At 34.8% G+C, this 22,106-nt stretch overlaps 2 protein-coding genes across 4 annotated transcripts in view; one reads left to right on the forward strand and one right to left on the reverse strand.

Moving 5' to 3' along the window:
* Positions 1-22,106, reverse strand: part of LOC133177196 (E3 ubiquitin-protein ligase TRIM71-like) — a 60,037-nt gene that overhangs the window by 34,368 nt on the left and 3,563 nt on the right. The window contains exon 2 of one of the 3 annotated variants that reach the window (XM_061312292.1): positions 18,129-20,237. The exons of 1 other annotated variant lie outside the window; for it this stretch is intronic. In XM_061312292.1, the coding sequence (XP_061168276.1) occupies positions 18,532-20,223 (1,692 nt within the window). In that variant the 5' untranslated portion in view covers positions 20,224-20,237 and the 3' untranslated portion in view covers positions 18,129-18,531. Of the gene's footprint in view, positions 1-18,128; positions 20,238-22,106 lie in introns of those variants that run through there. One more of the 3 variants, XM_061312286.1, reaches the window with a different exon arrangement.
* Positions 1-22,106, forward strand: part of LOC133178251 (vacuolar protein sorting-associated protein 54-like) — a 39,407-nt gene that overhangs the window by 2,154 nt on the left and 15,147 nt on the right. Inside the window, 15 exon segments of the mRNA XM_061312995.1 lie at positions 317-468; positions 691-802; positions 945-1,114; positions 3,057-3,183; positions 3,448-3,614; positions 7,930-8,026; positions 8,966-9,019; positions 10,869-10,926; positions 10,929-10,999; positions 11,110-11,159; positions 11,316-11,440; positions 12,799-12,853; positions 13,439-13,542; positions 13,784-13,873; positions 16,083-16,204. Coding sequence (XP_061168979.1) covers positions 317-468; positions 691-802; positions 945-1,114; positions 3,057-3,183; positions 3,448-3,614; positions 7,930-8,026; positions 8,966-9,019; positions 10,869-10,926; positions 10,929-10,999; positions 11,110-11,159; positions 11,316-11,440; positions 12,799-12,853; positions 13,439-13,542; positions 13,784-13,873; positions 16,083-16,204 — 1,554 coding nt within the window.

Genomic DNA, 22,106 nt, shown 5'->3' on the forward strand with positions numbered 1-22,106 from the left:
AACCAGCAGTGTTCTTAACCAAGTTAACCAGTCTAGCAATATCATCTCAAGTTACAGAAACCAGATTCTTCATTCTAGTTGTGAATCCACCTTGACAGCAAATTACATGCTATGATTCTTTATTTATAAAATCAGGGGTCAGCTGGTTAAATTCCATAGGAAAAGGAGCACTTGTAGAATAAATCTATTTCAAGGCACATTTCCTGAAAATCATAAAAGAAATTGTATTTTTGGAATTAAAATCTATCAATATTTTCCCATTTATTTGTTTACCATGACAGATTGCTTTTTTGGTAAGGTTTTGTATTTTTTCCAGTTGAGTCATTACCTTGATATTGTGGAGGTTCACATAGCAAAACAGATTTCTACCAAATCTGATGTCTTCTTCCAAGCCGTTTCATTACATGACATTCTACAGGACAACATGCTGAAGACATGTCAGACCATCAAACAACTGAGCTGGCGCCGGTACATGTACAAGCAAAATGGACATTTCTTTTTCTAAGTCAATTTTTTTTTCTTGAAAGGAAGAATATACGTTTTAGTTCATCATCAATAATAAAACCATAAAAAATAAATTTCTGTCATAAGATCTTGACAATCCAGTCTGATTATAAAGTTCTATAATATGGTTTTTGTCAAGATTTTAGCTGTCAGAGCTCTTAGAATATGTTTTTGTTTTGCTACCAGGTACAAGATCCACAGCATTGATGAACTCTTGACCCCGGGGTCACTTAAGATAATCAAGCTGTCCCAGACCAGGGCTTATTATGTCAAACTTCATGATAATTTCTATTTACAGGTATAAGGGCCAACAAAATATGCCTGTAGTATACGTATATGGACTCTTAAATAATAGACAGAAAGATTTGTTTAAAAAAATTAGTTTTTTAATAGCACTACTGAAGTTTGAGTTGGTATCACTAAGTCTTTATTCAATCAAGTCCATTCATTATTTGCACACAGCTAAAGTTGATGTCTACGGTCCACTAAACCCAACCAACCATAGCATACAACTATTACTGTCCACTCAAAAGATTGTAAGTGCATTAGATCTCATACCTACCACTCAAGAAGTCCTGACACAGGAACTGGCAGGAGTCCACAGCTTCAGGTACTGTATATTTAAGGAATCTTTGTCTAGTTAGTAGAGTATGCCCGGGGCATCAACGATAGTTGGAAACGAGGGATAATTTGCATAACGGGCGAAGCCCGTTATGCATAAATTATCCCACGTTTCCAACTCTCGTTGATGTCCCAGGCATACTCTACTAACTAGACAAAGATTCCTTATATTTCCATTCCATTGTGAAATAAAATTGTAAATTTAAATTTTAAAAATGTAAACTAATAGATTTAAATTACACGAGGCCTCGCATGTCAATTTCAATAGTTCCCGCCCACTGACGTCAAACACAAAGACAGCCACACGAGAATTACATGCATATTAGGCCTCCTTAGAGTCAGACACAAAGACAGCCGCACGAGAATTACATGCATATTAGGCCTTCTTAGCTCCTGACCTTTCGCTTGGTGAAATTTGCATTCCGTTGGAATGATCAAGAAACCAACTCTCCTAACTTTCAAAGAGTTATCACAGAGAAAACAAGGAGAAATGGAAATTATATACTATATACAGTAAAATGGTGAAAATGTAAAATGAAATACATAGACCGTTTATAGCAAAGTCAGACGTTGTCACCAGAAATACTACACCATTTTAATTTAACTTTACATCATTTATCAATGTACAATTTTCATACCAATAACTTTTTTATATTATGCTACAGTGTACAACTTTGATATATAAATGACCCAGATGAAAAGATTTAATTTTTATTCAGTATATTTACCATGTTTTTGTGATGCATAAAATTCTTATACTGCAAACATAGATTGGTAATCAAAAAGTTCGTGGACTAGCATCGTAGAATTAAAACCGCTTAAGTACATCAGGGAATTTTGAAACATTTGAATAGCATCATCTTTCCTAGTTCTATCTACATAATAAACTATAACTCAAAGGTTTTATTTTTTAATAAAGTGTTGATGTTTTTGTAAGCAGTGGTATGTCCAGGCAGCGCAACCTTGAAGATGACGTTTTTTCTACCTAACTGTAACTGAGAAAAAACTATTTTGATATGAGCATTTGTCATCCAGAAATCACGTTAATTCACTCATATGGTATGACACAATTGTTCCGTAAAATTTCAAATTTTTACCCCATTTTTAAGTTCTATGAAATTTTATCATAAATTTTATATGAAATGTCCGAACAATTAAAGGTCTGTAATGGTGTTAAAAAGGGGGAGGCAGTTTCTTTTTCCAACATTATATAAAGTTTCCCCCCTGGAAAAACTGGCATAGACCTAGGAAATGTTTAAACAGTCTACAGAAAAATAAAATGCATCCAGAGTACTTGTTTTTAAATGCAGGAAAAAAGATTTAGAAAGATGAGAAATGCACAGTTAATGTCGATTTGTTGTCAGGGTGTTCATAGTTTGGCACATGGAAAAGTGACGTTGATCATGTGTGATAGATATTGAACACCGACAAGCAAATTATGCTGTTAAAATCAGGTGAGAATCTTTCACTATGTATACATCCATTTACAATATTATATACATTGAAATCAGCTTCAACTATTCATGACATTGTAAAGTTGTTTTATAAACAAGACGGGTTTAAGTCTTTACTGAACTCCATGGAACCTCATCAAGATAAGAGGGAGCGGACATTGAGAAACAATTACGTCTTCTGACGTCATGAAACTAAATGGCGGCAGCGCCGAATGTTCATATAATGTCTTTTTTAATTTTATGATAATTTGGCAAATTATCATTGTATCAAGCTAAAACTTTCAACACTTCTTTAACTTTTGTTGTTTTATATTTTTTTTATAAACTTTGTAAGTACAGACTACTTAGTATTAATTTTATCGCATCAGTCTACGAACTTTATGATAACCCCTCGTACATGTACAGTTTACCTAATATGACCATAGACATATTCCTACTTGAGGCCCTGTCATATATAATTTGGATGTATGTTTGTAGACACCTTAGTTCCCAGCTGGCAGAACTTGAGAATGTCATAGAGAAAATGTTTCAAGAGGATTTGGCTAAGTGTATGTTTGCTGACCTCAATCGTCCTGTCACAGTCAAGGAACCTTTGTTGGAGGAGGTAGGTCTTGGTCAAATAACATATCTGTTAACCAAAAAACAACTTTACCTTATCAGACCAAAAATTTCAAAATTATATGCAACAGGCAATCTTTTTTTTTTTAGCTCTACTAGTCAGAAAAAATATCGTTTCCTGGAGGTAAAAAAAAGTTTTGAGTTGGGCCATTTTAGGCAGTCGACTGGGAGAGGGCAAACAAAATTTTTTGTAGATGGCCCAAGCTGTTTTATCAATACTGGGTCATATTTTATGTCTTGGATTTTTCAGGAGAAGATTGCCTCCCTTGTGTTTGGAATGCTCAGGAAAAGTCGCTTTAATTTTGTCAATGTATACAGAGAGGAGGCTTTCACAGCATTCAAGGCCATTGTTAAACAGGTAAGTAAAGAGAGGTCAAGGTCATTGTTAAACAGGTCAGTACAGAGGGGTCAAGGCCAGTGTTAAACAGGTCAGTACAGAGGTCAAGGTCATTGTTAAACAGGTCAGTACAGAGAGGTCAAGGTCAGTATCAACAGATCAGAGAGGTCAAGGCCATTGCCATTATCATTGGAGAATGGTTATTATGAAAGTGGGTATAGGTTTTATATATCATGAAGGTAAAAACAAAAAAATCAAAACAGGTAAAGCTAGATTAGGGAATGCTATAGTCAACCATGATTAGGAAAGTGTCTTTCACTGAGCACAGTGATTAATTAAGGAATCACTGTCTAGTTAGTAGAGTATGCCAGGGCATCAACGATAGTTGGAAACGTGGGATAATTTGCATAATGTGTTAGAGGCAGTGTCAGAAGCTGAGAATGTTGAAACAGAGGATTAAAATGTCACCAGGTATAGCATTTTGTATCTAAAGGGATAGCTGGTCTCTAATCCTCCATAGAAATACCGTAAAACATGGTTAAAGCATACCTGCATTGTGGCAACGCACTTTGAAAAAATTATGTACTTTGAAAAAAATTTTCAAAGTGCGTTAAATTTTGGACAAAATCAACGCACTTTGAAAATTTTTTTCAAAGTGCTTTAAGAGTGTACATCAACATTTTTACCATGGAGGCACTTAACGCACTTTGAAAAAATACGTATAAAATAAAAATTTTGGACTTATATTTTAATAATAGATAGCATTAATTTGTAATATTTCTTCCGAAAAACTGATGAATTGATCAACCCTCATCGAGAACAAAGAGAAGACAGGTAGAAAGTCCCTCAGCCCAACTATCTGTCTTTCCTACACAAATATATGTATTTACATAACTGGTATGGCATTGATATTATTTCTCTCAATAAATTTGAGTTAACGTAAAATAGATGAAAAAATTGAAATAAGCTTTCCTGAAAAAAAAAAAAACGCACCCTATTGTATTAAAGAAGAGAGCCGCACAACCTTTATTCAAAATGTATCCATAATGATTCCTCAGATAAAAAAAATACATTAACATGGTAATTAAAACATGCTATTTGACATGTCTAGCGTTTTCATGATATCAAATTACAGATTTAGAAGTAATCTGACTGCATAACTTTTTTGAGAAAAAGTTACTAGTGAACGAGGTAAAAATTTCAGTCGAGTGAGTAATGTGGCTAAGGTTTATTTTCTTACTATCAAATAAATGGGTCAACCAATATATCATATATATTCACAATAGATAGATAGATGGATATGATAGAAAAATAGATGAGAGAGAGAGGGAGAGAGAGAGAGTTAGAGAGAGAGAGAGAGAATTTTCATGGTGTGGAAAAATCATAATTGCTCCCTTTTCCCTAAGAAAAATGCGATGCATTAAGTCACTTATCGACACCTACATCTACCGAACTTATTAGAGACTGGATAAAATTTAAAAAAGAAAAGAAAAAAAGAAACGAAACTGTGCTATTAAACAATCATTCCTCCATTATTTTTAAGACCCATTTCCCTTTTAAAACAGTTACGAGAACCTTTGGAAACAAGACAACTCCTAAAAATATATTTAAAACGTCTATGTCTCAGATCCTGACGTCAACACCGAAAAGTTATCCAACCAGGTTCAAATAATTATTTATCATACCTAAAATTTGCAAGAATATTGACCAAGCCGTGCACATTTTTTTTTTCAAAGTGCGTTAATATGGTCGATATTAACGCACTTTGAAAAGAAATATTTTTTTTCAAAGTGCGTTAACGTTGTCCCAAAATTAACGCACTTTGAAATTTTTTTTCAAAGTGCGTAATTTTTCAAAGTGCGTTGTAACACTGCATAAAGCAAATACCTGTGTTTATAAAAGTCGTGTTTTGTTAACAAGAGTTCAAGCTTATGAAATAAATTCATATGTGCAGATTGTAACGAATTATTGACATAACACATCAATTTTTATATTCATGTTTAATAGTGTGGTGTATACATGATATTAGTTTATTTTTATGCCCCACCATGAATATGGCTGGGGCATATAGTGTTTGTCATGTCCGTCTTCCATCCTTCCATCTGTCCTTCCATCACACTTTGCGTTTAGCTCTGTTCAAAGCTCAGTTTCAAAGAAACTATCCAAGATATTTTTATCAAACTTCATATGCTGATAGATATTGATGAGAGCGATGCAACTGCATCAACATTTTTTGACTTTGACCTTTCCTTTGACCTTGACCTCACTTTTCTTAAATTAGTGTTTAGCTCAGTTTTAAAGATACCATACAAGATAATGTAATCAAACTTCATATGTTGACACATACTGATGTAAGCTATTCAACTGCATCAACATTTTTTGACCTTGACCTTTCCTTTGACCTTGACCTCACTTTTCTTAAATTAGTGTATAGCTCAGTTTTAAAGATACCATTCAAGATAGTGTAAATCAAACTTCATATGTTGATACATACTGATGTAAACTATTCAACTGCATCAACATTTTTTGACCTTGACCTTTCTTTTGACCTTGACCTCACTTTTCTTAAATTAGTGTTTAGCTCAGTTTTAATGAAACCATTCAAGATATTTTTAACAAACTTCATACGCTTATACATACTGATTAGGGCTGCCACGAATCAGAAAATTTTCGAATCGATTCGGTTCAAACAAAAACCTCGATTTTCGAATAATTTCGATTCGATTATAAGAAACAGAACCTTTTCTATTTTTATACAAAATTTGTAATGTTTGATGATTAAAAATAAATAATGAAACACACTTTTATTAGATTTATTAGGATAATATGAAATGTAAAGCCAAGAAAACAAAGGAAATACCTACTGTTCTAATTACAAAATACAAACAAAGAATCAAATGTCTGAAATCAAATTGTTAAAATACTGGTCAATAGTTTGAAAAGAAAAAAGATGCATACATATCTTTCAAACAAAACTTCCATGATTGCATACGCTAAACATAACAATTTGGTGATTTGCTTACAAAAGCTATAGAAACAATATACACAATAGAAATTACGGTTGGGTCTGATGTGATTTAAATTTTTAATTCACCAATACGATTACAAACTGCCGAAACACATTTCTGTCGTAACAATACAGTCAATAATTAATTTCACATTCAAAAACGATGTCAATTTTAAAAAGAAATACAAAATTTCGCTGTACTTTGTCAGGTCCTCTAAATTCAAAAGTGCGTGGCTGATAAGTGTGGCCTAAATGCAATAATCTTCTGTGCCATCTCTCTGTAGAAAATGGAAGTAGTCCCCTAGGTAGAATAATCTAACTGTGTCTCGGGACATGGAATGTATCATTTTAACGATAGAACATTCTCTCTAGTAGTCCCCCGCCGATTTCTTCACGGCCATTTTCGTGGTTTTGTTGGGTTTTTTTGTTTACATTAACATGATTTGCCATCATTTCTCCTGATAAACTAATCAGAATGCACCTAACAACAGCGGATGTTAGTGTGAAAAAATCAAACCTGAATTGAATCAAAATCGGGGAAAAACGTACTGAATCAAACCGAAAAATCTTGATTCGCGGTTAACCGACATTTCGGTTAATCGTGGCAGCCCTAATACTGATGAAAGCTATTCAACTGTATCAATATTTTTTACCTTGACCTTTCCTTTGACCTTGCCTCACTTTTCTTAAATAAGTTTTTAGCTCAGTTTTAAAGATACCATTCAAGATAGTGTTATCAAACTTCATATGCTGATATATACTGATGAGAGCTATTCAACTGCATCAACATTTTTTGACCTTGACCTTTCCTTTGACCTTGACCTCACTTTTCTTAAATTAGTGTCAAACTTCATATGCTGATACATACTGATGAGAACTATTCAACTGCAGCAATATTTTTTGACCTTGACCTTTCCTTTGAACTTGACCTCACTTTTCTTAAATTAGTGTTAAGCTCAGTTTTAAAGAAACCATTCATAATATTTTTATCAAACTTCATATGCTAATACATACTGATGTAACCTTTTCAACTGCATCAAGAATTTTTGACCTTGACCTTTCCTTTGACCTTGACCTCACTTTTCTCAATTTGTGTTAAAATGTTACATTACTAATATACCCTTGGCGGGGCATTCATGTCCCATGGACATATTTCTAGTTGATTATTCAATGAAAATTCAAGGAATTCAGTATATTTTTTTCTGCAAACATATACTAGATTATTTAAATGAATTATATTTTTCAATTTTTTTTTTTAAATTCTTAATATGAAAATGACAAAGATACTTTATTTCTTTTAATGCAAAGACAGAAAAATCTCTTGAACAGCTACATAATAAATCCTATTCTTAGCTCATTGGTAACTTTGTTATAACTTTGTTCTGTAGCCTTGCAGATCAGATGAGGATGCTGAATTATTCTCAGTGGATGGGATTGATTAAACAAATCTTCTCTAATTTATTGGTGCATCTCAACAGAGCAAAGGTAGTTAAAAATTGATTAAATTCAATTGCAGAAATTATATAAATGATCAGAAAAACAGGGGTATTGCATTCATAAGAAAGTTCAATTAAAACAGATGTTGTCTGTGCGTTTTGGAAGCACTTTGCGTATAATAGTGCAAATGACCTGCCAAGCCTAAGGCACAAATAAATGTTGGGGCAAAGTGAATTTCCCCTTTTGATAATTCAAGTTCAGTCTCTTCACTAATGTTAAGAAAAAGGTTGTTCAACCCATTTGATTTAACAGATTGTAAATAGTAGATATTTATGGGTAAACTACTCCTTCCCCCTTCCCCCCTCCCCAAAAAACTGCTTCTAAGCTTAAAGGTCTTGAGACAGCGTCCTTGTTTGTTTATTTTTAGCTCTACTAGTCAGAGATCAGAAGAGCTTATGCATTGATAAGGTGTCTGCACCTTCCATCCATCTAGCTGTCTGTATACAATTTTTCAAACCGTTACTCCTCCTAGAATTTTGGTCCAGTTTCAATAAGACTTGGTACACAAGTAGACTATACTAAGATGCAGAATTCTTTGCATTGGTCATTGATTTCAACAAATGGTGTTGCTATGGTTACTAAAAATCGAGATTTCTTTGAAATTCTTTCAAAACCCTACTCCTCCTACAGTATTGGTCCAATTTCAATAAGACTTAGTACACAAGTAGGTTATACTAAGATACATAAATTCAAATATCCGCTTTTGATTTGACAAAGGGTGTTGTCATGGTTACTAAAAATAGAAATTTCTTTGAAATTTTTTCAAAGCGCTACTCCTCCTACAGTTTTGATCTGATTGACTTTAACAAAAGTAAACTATATTAAGATACACCTTTCTTTATTTTAAGTACACACCAGTAGAACTTCAGTCTTGTAGGATACTTTTGGTATTATTTCCATTTTGGTTGATGTCTCTACTCTTTGTAGACATTCCATGGTGTAATCAGTGATGTGATTGGAATAGCAGCTGGAAAGACTCAGGTACCCAGCCCCCTCCCCCACAAAGGAGGACAACCCCCTCAGTGAGGCAGCTCATCTCCATGTCTCTGTGTAAGTACATATGTACTATGTCCTTAATTGTCCCCCCACAAAGGAGGACAACCTGTGTCTCTGTTAAAGTACCCATTGTTTGAAGAATGGCTATCACAGCCATTGTTAAAATACTTACAAATGTTATTATACATTTTACATAATGTCAGTGATGTACTTTTACAAGCATGTTTAAAGTTCCAAAAATGTTTTTCCTCTGTTAGGTTTTAAAATGTTGCAGTTTTTAGTTCACCTGAGCCAAAGGCTCAAGTGAGCTTTTCTGATCATATTTTGTCTGGCGTCCGTCTGTCCGTCCGTCTGTCTGTCCGTCTGTGCAAACGTGTCCGGTCCATATCTTTCTTACGGAGGAACATTAGAATCTACTACTAGACTCAAAGATTGTTCATGACCTGAGGGTGTGTCATGACCTTGACCCAAGGTCATTTGGGCAAGTTCAAGGTCACTGACAGAAAAATTTCATAATTCGCGTCCGGTCCCTATCTTTCTCATGGATAAACTTTGTGAGTTCTTATTTTACACAAAGATTGCTTATGACCTGAGGGTGTGTCATGACCTGGACCCAAGGTCATTTGAGCAAGTTCAAGGTCACTGACAGAAAAAGTTCATAATTTATGTCATGTCCATTTCTTTCTTATGGATAAACTTGAATCTGCTACTTCACACAAAGATTGTTTATGACCTGAGGGTGTGTCATGACCTTGATCCAAGGTCATTTGGGCAAGTTCAAGGTCACTGACAGAAAAAGTTCATAATTCGTGTCCGGTCCATATCTTTCTTATGGATAAACTTTGTGAGTTCCCATTTTACACAAAGATTGCTTATAACCTGAGGATGTGTCTTGACCTTGATCCAAGGTCATTTGGGCAAGTTGAAGGTCACTGACGGAAAAAAGTTCATAATTCGTGTCTGGTCCATATCTTTCTTATGGATAGATTTGGCGAGTTCCTTTTTCATACAAAGATTGCTTATGTCCTGAGGGTGTGTAGTGACAGTGACCCAAGGTCATTTGGGCAAGTATTAGTGACGTGCCACCTTCTCTGAAAAACCCAGCAGGGGTATTTGTCCATTTTGGACAGTTCTAGTTTTCTTCGCGGAGGTTGCACATACTGAAATGAAATTTGGTATACAGATTTATCATAAGAATATCTAGGTCAAGTTCTGTGTTGGGTACGATTGAGCCATTTAGGACAGAGTTATGTCCCTTGGACTTAGAAAAATTCCAATTATTTGCTGTTTCCATTCATTTTCTTTGCAGAGGTTGCACGTACTGAAATGAAATTTGGTATACAGATTTATCATAAGAATATCTAGGTCACTTGCTGTTTTGATTACGATCGAGCCATTTTGGACAGAGTTATGCCCCTTGGACTTAGAAAAATTCCAATTATTTGCTGTTTCAATTCATTTTCCATTCATTTTCTTTGCAGAGGTTGCACATACTGAAAGAAATTTGGTATACATATTTATCATAAGAATATCTAGGTCAAGTTCTATGTTCGGTACGATCGATCCATTTTGGACAGAGTTATGCCCCTTGGACTAAGAAAAATTCCAATTATTTGCAGTTTCCATTCATTTTCTTTGCAGAGGTTGCACATACTGAAATCAAATTTGGTATACAGATTTATTCTAAGAATATCAAGGTCAAGTTCTGTTTTGGGTACTATCGAGTTATTTTGGACAGAGTTATGCCCCTTGGACTTAGAAAAATTCCAATTATTTGAGAGGGGGGGGGGGCATAAGTGAATTACAAACGTCTCTTGTTTTTTATATTTTGCAGGATGGATTTTTGGAACAGCTGACTTCCATTGAATTTGTGGCTTTGTCTCGAGAGGTTGAGAATTTTTCACTGATTGTGAAACCATTAGTGGTCGATGGTGTATGTCACTGCAATTCTGTCTACAGTCACAGGTAAGTTCTATGCTCTAGTTTGTTAACAACTGAAAATTCACTGATGAATGAATATCATAGAGTTTACAAAGGATTTATTAATGATACCCTTTTTATTCTGAATTTTTCAGGCACTTAAATTTGTGAACAGATTCCATGAAGAAAGACGGACCAAACTCAGGTAATCATCACAACGTAGTGGATACTGAAAATATTCATTTGAAGAAAGGTTATTGGGTAAAATTCTGTAATATATTTTGGAATAACTGCTGATTAAAATATAATGTAATAAAATGAAGAATTTCCCCATCTATTGAAATCTTCTTCTTTATTGTAGCCTCATTTTGGACAATGAGCGATGGAAACAAGCGGACCTCCCAGCGGAATTCCAAGAGCTCGTTAATCATATCACCCAAACAGGTACATTCAAATATATTGTATGTCATGTAAAAAGCAGTTTAGGTTTTATATAGTATTAATCTCAAAGTTCTTAGATTATAAAACCCATCTTAGCTTACAGAACTTAGCATTTGCTTTGTAGATATTTTTATTAACCATAAATAGACTAGAATCATATTAATTGTTGGACTATTGACACATTTGTATTTTATTATTTTTAACTCATCTGAGCCGAAGGCTCAAGTGAGCTTTTCTGATCAAATTTGTCCGTTGTCTGTTGTTGTTGTCATCATAAACTTTTCACATTTTCATCTTTTTCTCAAGAACCACAGGGTCAATTTCAACAAAACTTGCCACAAAATATACTTGGGTGAAGGGAATTCAAGTTTGTTCAAATGAAGGGCGATGCTTTCTTCCATGGGGAGATAATTACGAATTTGTGAAAAATTAATGGCATCATTTAAAAATCTTCACAAGATGCACTGTGCTAGAAAATATGTAAATTATGTGGAAGCATCCTCAGGTAGTGTAGATTCAAATTTGTTCAGATCATGACCCCTAGGGGTAGGGTGGGGCCACAATGGGCGACCAAAGTTTTACATTGGAAAACATAGAAAAAATATTTTTAAAATCTTCTTCTCAAGAACAGCAAAGCTATTATTATTCATATTTATATGGAAGCATCCTCAAGTAGGTGGAATAAAGTTTGTTCAAATCATGATCCCCAGGTGTAAGGTGGGGCCACAATGTGTGATCAAAGTTTTGCATTGGAATACATATAAAAAATCTTTAAAATCTTCTCCTCAAGAAGAACAAATTCAAGATTAGTCATATTTATGTGGATTCCGAAGCATCCTCAGTAATTTAGAATCAAGTTTGTTCAAATCATGACCCCAGGGGGTAGGGTGGCCTAAAAGGGTTGCCCATAGACGATATCAGAAATATCAGCTTTACTTCCCAACCCTGCCATCACGAAGCACTCAAAAGAGTGAAGTGGATACAAAATGTAAATGTATTGGTCAAAGATTAGATTTTTACTGCTTTTAGTGCAATCCAGTTTTTTTCTTTATACAATATTTTAACTCTAACCTGTTACATTCTTGTTAACATTGGGAATTATAATGAAAACTGGTTTGAGGTGATAATTATCTGCAGGCAGAGGTTGCTTGCAGATCTCACAGATATTTATTGCATGTCTTGGTTTACAGTTTATTGTTAAGTAAGAAAGTGAGTTTATTATTGACAAAAATCCAAAACTGAAGATTTTTTTTAACATTGACTCTACAAATATGTATAGTATGAACATCATCTCACAGTGCTGCTGCTGAATACAAATTAGACTGCTCTAGTTAGGTATGATAAGTTATGTGTATTATTTTTAGTGTTTGTGATTTTATTATTTGACTTGTTTCTGTGTTCAGATAAAGGCCCTACAGAAGTGTTGGTTGTTGAAGATCAGACATTTGCAGTTGTAGGGTAAGTATTTACTTACTTACTTATCTCCTTGCTCCAGAGAATGTGTGAGGCCACATAGGTGAAGTCAAGTGTGGTAAAATTGTAGTGCACATGATGTCAAAATAGATTGTTATTTTTTTCTTTTTTGGCAGGTGCAGTAATAAGACATAGAGGATATTTCTGCTTGTATTAGTAATTTTAATGTTCAGTTTGGTAATATGTAAAAATTGCACTGTCATTTCCCAACACAGTGCTGATCATAATTGTGTTTATTTGTTTACAGTATAGATGATGGTAATTTGTTTACAGTATAAATTATGTTTGTTTACAGTATAGATGATGCTAATTTCTTTACAGTATAAATTATGTTTATTTGTTTACAGTATAAATTATGTTTATTTGTTTACTGTATAGATGTTTATTTGTTTATGGTATAGATGAATTTTAATTATTTAGAGTAAAGATAATGTTTATTTTGTTGACAGTATAGATATTTATTTGTTTATAGTATGGTTAATGTTTAATTGTTAACAGTATAGATGATGTTTATTTGTTCACAGTATAGATGTTTATTTGTTTACAGTATAGATGTTTATTTGTTTACAGGACAGTGATGATGCTGTTGAAGATGATTGTGGAGTATTGTCAGTGTGTGAACGATATTCCATCAGCGGCACCAGATCTGTTGTCTAGACTTGTAGACCTCTTCAAAGGGAGTCTAAACTCCATGTAAACCATTATTATCATATACAATGTACTTGTTATTTACATAACTTGGAAATCCCTGATTAAAAATCGTGAATTATCTCTGATATGTTTATATTTTCTCAACAATAATTCTAAAAGTACATTTATTATTTCTATTAAAATGGAGATAAATCAAGATAATCTTGTTGTTGGATATTTAAAAAGGGAGGGGTTACTTATAAAATTTATGATGTTCAATGTTGTAGATTTTCAATTCAAGAACTTGCCAGCTGGTGTTAGGTGCAGGTGCCCTTCAACTTGTGGGACTGAAAACCATCTCCACCAAAAATCTAGGTACAGCGTGCTCTTAATAGTGCATATCATTATCTTAACTCTTTACCCCTTAATGCCACGATTTGACGCACTGGCCATATCCTTAGAGTGTTTGCCTGGCTGCCCCTTAGAGCATTTTAGATGAATTGGAGTGCAGTTTAAAACTGAACTAATAAGGGTCAAAATATTTAATTTATGCTATGTATTATATATCATTGGATTCGTAATAAATTAAATTTTTCAAATCTATTTAGATCTACGTAATTTCGGTCGGAATTTTCTATAAAAAAAATAATTCAGGTGAAAGCAGTTGTATATAGCAAAATGGATATTTTCAACATGTAAAACGGCCTTAATAAGCCAAAATTGTCTATATAAATAATAAAAAATATGTGTGATGATATAATTGATGGTTAAATTATTATCAATTTTATAAGTTTAATTCCTCCAAAATCAATAAATTGTAGTGCTACTTCAATGTCGGTCTCGCCGACAAATTTTCAGACTTGCGTTTTAAAACTTGATTTCTGAACGTTTTTGGATATTTTAATTATCCAATTCTATTAAAATAATTATTTTCTACACCTTTACATTTATAAATATGTGTAAAATGGAAGGAATCTTCTGAATTTGTGAGAAACAGGTAACGAAATCGGCACTGCGCAGTTCCCAACTTCACAAAATTTTCGTATCTTATTGTGGAGTATATTACACATATAGATCATTATAATTTTCAAACCTTTCAAGAAATAGGTACTTTATAGCTTGAATTTCATGTAATGCTTTACTGGATGAGAAAATATTGCGTATTGACTGAGTTATATGCTCAAAAAACATCGTATGTAACAGTCCGCCATTTTGAATTTTGGTGGGACTTTCCAAGATTCTATTGTTTGTTTACACAGGTAAATCACGTGATTTCTAGACAGACATCTCGGCCCAACGACACCTCGGCCCGTGACGTCTGACACCTCGGCCCTGACAGGTCGGCCCAAGATTATGGACACGTCGGCCCATATAAAAGACACCTCGGCCCAAGCGAAATTTTATGATAGAAAAAATTAATCCAGTGTCTAAATTGTTATTATTATCGATGTTATTATTCTTTCTGACGGTCAAACGATTTTTTAAAAAAAAATCAAAGGGGGGGGGGGGGGGGGGGTCTATAATAGAAAATTGGTTAACTTCCCTAAGCAAATCAGATCAACACGTCCTTAACTATAACATCTATCTCTTTTGAAAAATCCCTAATATATACACTTAAGTGGAACTATAATATATATCAATATTCTAATGATCTTGACTTTCTATAAGAATTGCTGGAATTTTATCGTAACATTTTGCATTATTTCTCTGACGATCTGAAACATCTGATTTTATTGTTTACACTTATGTCAGTATAAATAATCGTATTAAAAAATAAATAGTTTAAGTACGTAAAATAATGGCATTATTGATCTGAACTTCATCGTATGTTTCATCATGCTCATTGATTTAAAACCATAGTTTGATAAAGATAGCTAAAAATAAAATTAAAAAAAATCAGGGCTCGAACTAGTTTTTAATGTAAGTGGAATTCTTCAGAAATAAATGGATGTAATTAAATGTTCTGAATGACTAAACCTGCTCGTAATTATTAATTATAATTGTCTTTTTATTCCTTGATTATCGTCAATCATGCAGCTTGTGGAAGGTCTTTTTATTACTAAAAATAATCTTGATCGTTTACTTTTTTTTCGGTCAAAATTTTATTGAAGTCGCAGATTGGAAATATATAATACTTCTTAATAAAAGTTTGCTTGGGCCGAGGTGTCTTATGTATGGGCCGAGGTGTCTTAAATTTTGGGCCGACCAGTCGAGGCCGAGGTGTCATTGGGCCGAGATGTCAATGGGCCGAGGTGTCGTTGGGCCGAGGTGTCTGACATTCATTTCTAACTGTAGTATGATGCAATCATCTATTGTTAACCCGCAGGTGGCCACCTGTGCTCTGATAATTCGTAAACAAGCGGTAATTTCAACAATGAAATACACGTGCATCAAAAGTCGTCATTAAGGGTTGGGGGCTAGGTGTCAAAAGTCGTCATTAAGGGGTAAAGGAGGGAAAGGTCTAAGGGGAAAAGAGTTAATCTTAAACTGCATTTTGTTTGTGGAGAAAACTTGAACTAAAGGACCTATATATATACAGAACAAAGTATTTTAGAGGAAATTCAGATTTTTGCTTTGTTTTCAGCTCTGGCTTCCAGATGTTTACAGTTGGTTGTGTACTTCATTCCTAAAGTCCGCGTCCATTTTGAGGAGAGACTGGCTTCTAAAATTAAAACAATGCTCAAACACCTTGACCAAGTACAGAAGGTAAACAAACAATAGGTATATGTACCGTATTGGGGGAAGGAAATTTAAATTTGTATTAATATATACAGACTTTTAATTGATTGATGTATTTCATAGTGTAACCTTTATGATAATTTGATCTTCCACAGTATATATTTTTTAAGGTCTCCTTTTGCTATCTGTTGTTGTTCGTCATCGTGAATCATGTGTCCTCAGTAAAATTTTGAATATTTTCAGCCTCTTCTCTGGAACACTAAATGAATTTCAACTAATTTCAGTGTATGACAGTCATGGATAAAAGGGGAGTAAAAATTTCCATGGTCCCTTCCCTCTTAAGATTGAGGGATGATTTAAGGGCATGATTATAATAAACATTGAGTCCTCTATTTCTTCTCTCCCCCTGAATATGAAGTAGACAAACTAAGTTCATGATTTTGATAAAGTAGGTTGCATCTTCAAAATTGTGAAATTCATAGCCCCTGGGTTGGGTGTTCTTGTGTTAAAGTGGGACTTTATTGATGATGTAGGATAAATGCATTACTTCTTTGAAACTCTTCTTCTTTACTCCTAAGCAGATAAACTAAAATTGGCCCGACTCAAAACTTTTTTTAAACCTCTTAGAAACAATTTTTTTTTTATTCATTCTGGAATTTTTTTTCATTCCATCAACATTTCTTTCAACTTTATATTATATATTATTATACTTTCATGTTAAATACTAAAATCTGATTGGTTTAGGCGCATTTAACAATTCGTAATGTTACCCTCAGCGTTAGCAACACACTTGACAACGGGTAACATTACGAAAATATCACATGCGTTCAAATCATGCGCGTACGGTTCACCGTAGAATTCTCAAAACGTCGGTTGTGCGTTTGAAAGAAGCCGAATAAACGACGTCAATAAAAGCTTGCGTCCGATGTAGCTTACTTGAAAACAACAAACGACAGACGAAACATCCTAGCGAGTGCAAACTTTAGATGATAAAGGACTTTTTGAGTAGCAAACAAACAATAAAGAGGTTGGTAAATCTTTTCCGAAGCTTTCTTATTGAGAAAAATAGAAGCGGGGAGTTTGAAAGCTTTCTAAGCGTGAACTTAACGACGATCTCCGAATTTTTTTATGACACCCGAAATCAATAAGACATTCAGTATAATAAAATAAATAGTGCACGTTTTTGAGGGTAACAGTTGAAATTGACACCCCTCGGAAAACCATTGTCAACCTCCGCTGACGCGTCGGTTGACAATGGTTTTCCTTGGGGTGTCAATTTCAACTGTTACCCTCAAAAACGTGCACTATTTATATAATACAATTCAATTTCAATAGGGCCAAAAATTTAATCTTTAGTTTCTCAGGCCAAAGATTTTAAAATTCAATGTGACAGACATTTCCTTTTTATTTTTTTGAATGAAATGTATTTTTTTTTAAAAATGAACTCAATTTTAAAAAAGATATTAGCATACATGAAAAGGGTATTATAAACTCAATTTCCTTTCTCCATTTGGAAAATAGAAAATTGAGTTATTTCCCTTTTCAATATGCCAGTGAAATTTATCAGTGGCCAGGGACCGTTCACCGTTCACGGTAGCTCAGTCGGTAGAGCGCTCGCTCCATGATCGGGAGATCGTGAGTTCGAATCTCGGCCGCGACAGACCTAAGTCGATAAAAAAATAGGTAGCAACTGTTCCTTCGCCATGCGCTCGGCACTTTGAAGTGAAAGTTGCGGGTCCTTCGGATGAGACCTTAAAAACCGAGGCCCCGTGTCATGGCAGGCGTTGGCACGATAAAGATCCCTCACTGCTCAATGGCCCTGAGTGCCGAGTAAAGGTCAAAATTTGAAGCCCTTCACCGGTATATGGTGACGTCTCTATATGAGTGAAAAATTCTCGAATGGGACGTAAAACAATATACAATCAATCAATCAATCAGTGGCCAGGGAAATTTTTATTCTAAGAGAATTATTCCCCTTTGTTAATCACTCAAGATAATTAACCACACATTATTCAAAGACCAAGAGGGGCCAACGTGAGAGGGGATGCGCTGGATTAACCATGTATTTACAGTATGTGTGATCAATCACAAATCTCTGGTGATAGTGACAAATAGAAATATATAAGACAAGTAAAAATGTATATTTTTTGAATTGTTGCAGAGTAACTAGACTAACTATTTTACTCAGACGCAAATGTACATGTATGATAATAACTTCACCTTTCATTCATGTTGATCATTGATAAAAAAAAATATACAGATCTTCTCATTTGTCATTTAAATGCACAAATTGCATTGTTATGGTTTAAAAAAAAACATCTTTAACTATTTTCATAATATTCTTTTTTCTTTAATTATAGTTTCAATTGCAAATACTTGATTTTCTTTACTTGTCCGTTTCCATACTGAGCAACAAACAGATTGTCATTTTTATCTGTACACAGTCCCCAGGGTTTACTCAGTCCACAGTCTATGTAACGGAGGAACTGTCCATCCTGGTCTATGATGTGGACACAGTAATTGTTTTTATCAGATGTAAGGATGTGACTCTGACTGTCTGTGATGATTCCTATTGGACTGAATGGTTTGTTCTTTGGAGCAGGAGTATGTCCAGTGTACCTGAATCTCAGTTTCCCGACCTGATTGACCACCACTACTGCTCTAGCTCCTTTGTCAGACACACAGATATCCAGGTTCCTGTTCTCAGTTATGTATCTGTTATAACGACCAGTTGAATAGAGAGGTTTACCTTTATCATCAAACTGAATGGTTTGTTTCTCTGTGGAGTCAGAGTAGCAGACAACTTTTGATTGTTTGTCATCATCACTGACCATGATAACCAGGAGGTCACCAGAGGAGGTACTACAGACACTGAGAGGTTTCCAGTTCTGTAGTCTGATCACCTCCTCTATCTTCTCATTCTTCACAATGTTCACAGTTCTATCAATGTATTCAGTATAAACTAGATCTCCACTTTTTGTCACTGCTATGTCAGATGGTTTGTACCCTGACTTGGTTCTGATTGACTTGAGTAGTGATCCCTGATTGATGCTGTAGAGTTTCATGGTGCTGTCCTCTCCACTTGTCCAGATTTCTTCATCACTCAGACAGGCCACATTGTAAAGGTTATCATACCCAGTGTCTATGGTGGTGACAGTCTCTGGTTCATCAAGCAGTTGTTTGACTGGAGGAGAGGATCCAGTGTCTGGTGATTTCTGTGTCTTCATACTGTAGCCATGTTTATCTGAGGTTAAAGTACTTGATGATAAAGCTCCAAACAATTTACGGAGTTCTCCTTGGATTTTTCCTGGGGTAAATTTCGGTATGGAGGGCACAATTTTTACTGGAAGATTTTTGTGTCTGTCTATTTCAGATGTGACACTAAATAGCATTGAAATGTTATTAGAATCCACAGCAACATCCACTGAATCGATTTCATCCTTGATGTCAGACATTTTCTTGTTTATTTCATCCAGATGTTTCTGTAGAGTTTGTAACTGTGTGTTTTTCATCTCATCAACTTCAGCTTTAAGTTTCTTGACAAGTTTGTCAATTTCTCTGTGCCAGTCCTCTCCATGTTTTGTTATGGCTATTGAGAGATCTCCATATTCCTTTTCTAACTGACTCATTCTGTTTTGTACATCAGAGGCAATGTCCTGGTAGGTGGGATAAATTGTCTCATTTAGTTCAGTTTGTTCTTTGATAATCTTATCTTTTTTTTCATTAAGAACTTGTAAAACTTTTAATAGTTTATGACCTAGATGATGATCTGAAGTAAGACAGGTGACACACACAGGTATGTCACATTGATTACAGTACATTTCACATCTTTCTTTTACATGAGTTTTACATCCAGGGTAGAGGGGAGTCGATTTTCTAAGAGTGAATGGGACAATTTCGTGTTTTTTAGATTGATCAGATATCATGTGTTTTCCTACACAAGCTGTACACAGGTTGACAAGACATGTATCACAGTGCATCTGTACCACAGCAGTCTCACACAGGTCACATCGCATCACATCCTGGGCACTGGTACGGGGGTCCATGATAAACTATAGGCCTATTATGAAAAAAAATACATTTGAACAATTTTTAATTTTCTGATAGAACCTCAATTTAAGTAAATCAAATGAATAAGATGCATTTGTACTTGTCAAATCATGAAGAAAGAAATTATTAAATTTTATTAGCATGTTTCCTATCTAAGAATCATAACTCTGAGTTCTTTTATATATGTGAAGTGGAGTTTTCTTAAGTTGTCTCTAACAGATCTATACTAGTTCATATTGTACCCCCGCTTTCATGAAAGTGGGGGATATTAATTTTGGTCTGTCTGTCCGTCCATCTAGCTGTGTCTGTCTGTATTTCTGTCTGTCTGTAAACCTTTCGTTTCTGCGCGATATCTCGAGAAGCCTTTGAGCTTTCTCAATGAAATTTTACATAACAACTCCCTGGAGGCTAAGGAAGACCTACTGATTTTGAGGTCAAAAGGTCAAAGATCAAATACGTAAATTCATACATTCTGTCTGTGTTTAACACTTTCTTCTCCGAATGATTTCTCAAGAAGCTTTTGAGCTTTTGCAATGAAATATTATACCATAACTCCTAACTATAGCCTCTCTCGCCCCTTTCCAAGTGTCCCACCCCATTTTTAGGTCACCTGAGTCACATAGGTCACCTGAGTCACTCAGGTGACCTATTGGTATCTGTTTTTGTCTGTCATCGTTCGTGGTATGTCGTTCGTCGTCAATCGGTCGTAAACTTTTGAACAATTGTAGCTTCTTCTCTGGAACCACGGAACCGTTTTCAACCAATTTTGGCACATAGCATCTATGGGTGAAGGGGAGTAAAATTGTGAAATTCATGCCCCCCCCCCCCCCCCCCCCCCCCCCCCGGGGCCTGAGGGGTGGGGCTAACACCATCAAAATTAATGCAATCTTTAAAATTTTTCTTCTTACTCCTGGACATCAAGCAGTCAAACTGTTGGCAAGATTGTAATAAGCATTGAGCCCTCTACCAAAAATTGTGAAATTCATGGCCCCAGGGTCAGGGATTCTGGCGCTAGGGCGGGGCTTTAATAATTATATAGTGAAAATGCATTAATTCTTTAAAAATCTTCTCTTCTGCTCCTAGGTATTTAGCCAGTGAAGTACTTAGTTATGATGAGCAAGAGTGCCTCTTCCACAACTGTGAATTTCATGGCCCCTGGGTCAGGGGTTCTGGTGTAAGGGCAGGGCCCTAATGATTATACATGTATATAGTGAAAATGCATTAATTCTTTGAAAATCTTCTTCTCTGCTCCTGGGTTTTAAGCCGATGAATTAAGTACATAGTTATGATGAGGAAGAGTGCCTCTTCCAAAATTGTGAATTGTGAATTTCATGGTCCTGGCTCAGGGGTTCTGGTGTTAGGGCGGGGCTCTAATGATTATATAGTGAAAAAACATTAATTCTAATTATAAGTAAACGTGCCTTTTCTTTGCTCCTGTGTATCTATAGGAGGCAAACAGAGTACACAATTGTAATAAGTGAAGCAAATGAGAGTTACACCCCTTTGCTAGATGTTGTTAATCAAGAGATCCTTGTGTATAATTTAATTAACAGGTTATTTGATTGACTGAGAAATCAAGAAAGAATGTTATATATAAAGAAACAAAATAAAAATGAATGTTTTGTTTAAATGAGCAAAGCATGCTCAAAGTCAGATTCTTGCCTGGAAAGCAATATAAAAAGATTGACGTAAAGATTATTTATATATTTAGAAAAAGTTGTGAAAAGAACACAATATACATTTATTGCATGATAGTGAGGGAAATGTGAAGATTTATTTAGCCAAGAAATATCATATTCCCCGAGGGCTTTGCCCGAGGGGAATATGATATTTCTTGGCTGAATAAATCTTCATGTTTCCCGAACATTCATGCAATGAA

This window comes from Saccostrea echinata, unplaced genomic scaffold, assembly GCF_033153115.1.
Source record: "Saccostrea echinata isolate AGI-Se365-2 ecotype Australia unplaced genomic scaffold, CSIRO_AGI_Sech_v1 ptg000002l, whole genome shotgun sequence".
NCBI classification, from domain to species: domain Eukaryota; kingdom Metazoa; phylum Mollusca; class Bivalvia; order Ostreida; family Ostreidae; genus Saccostrea; species Saccostrea echinata.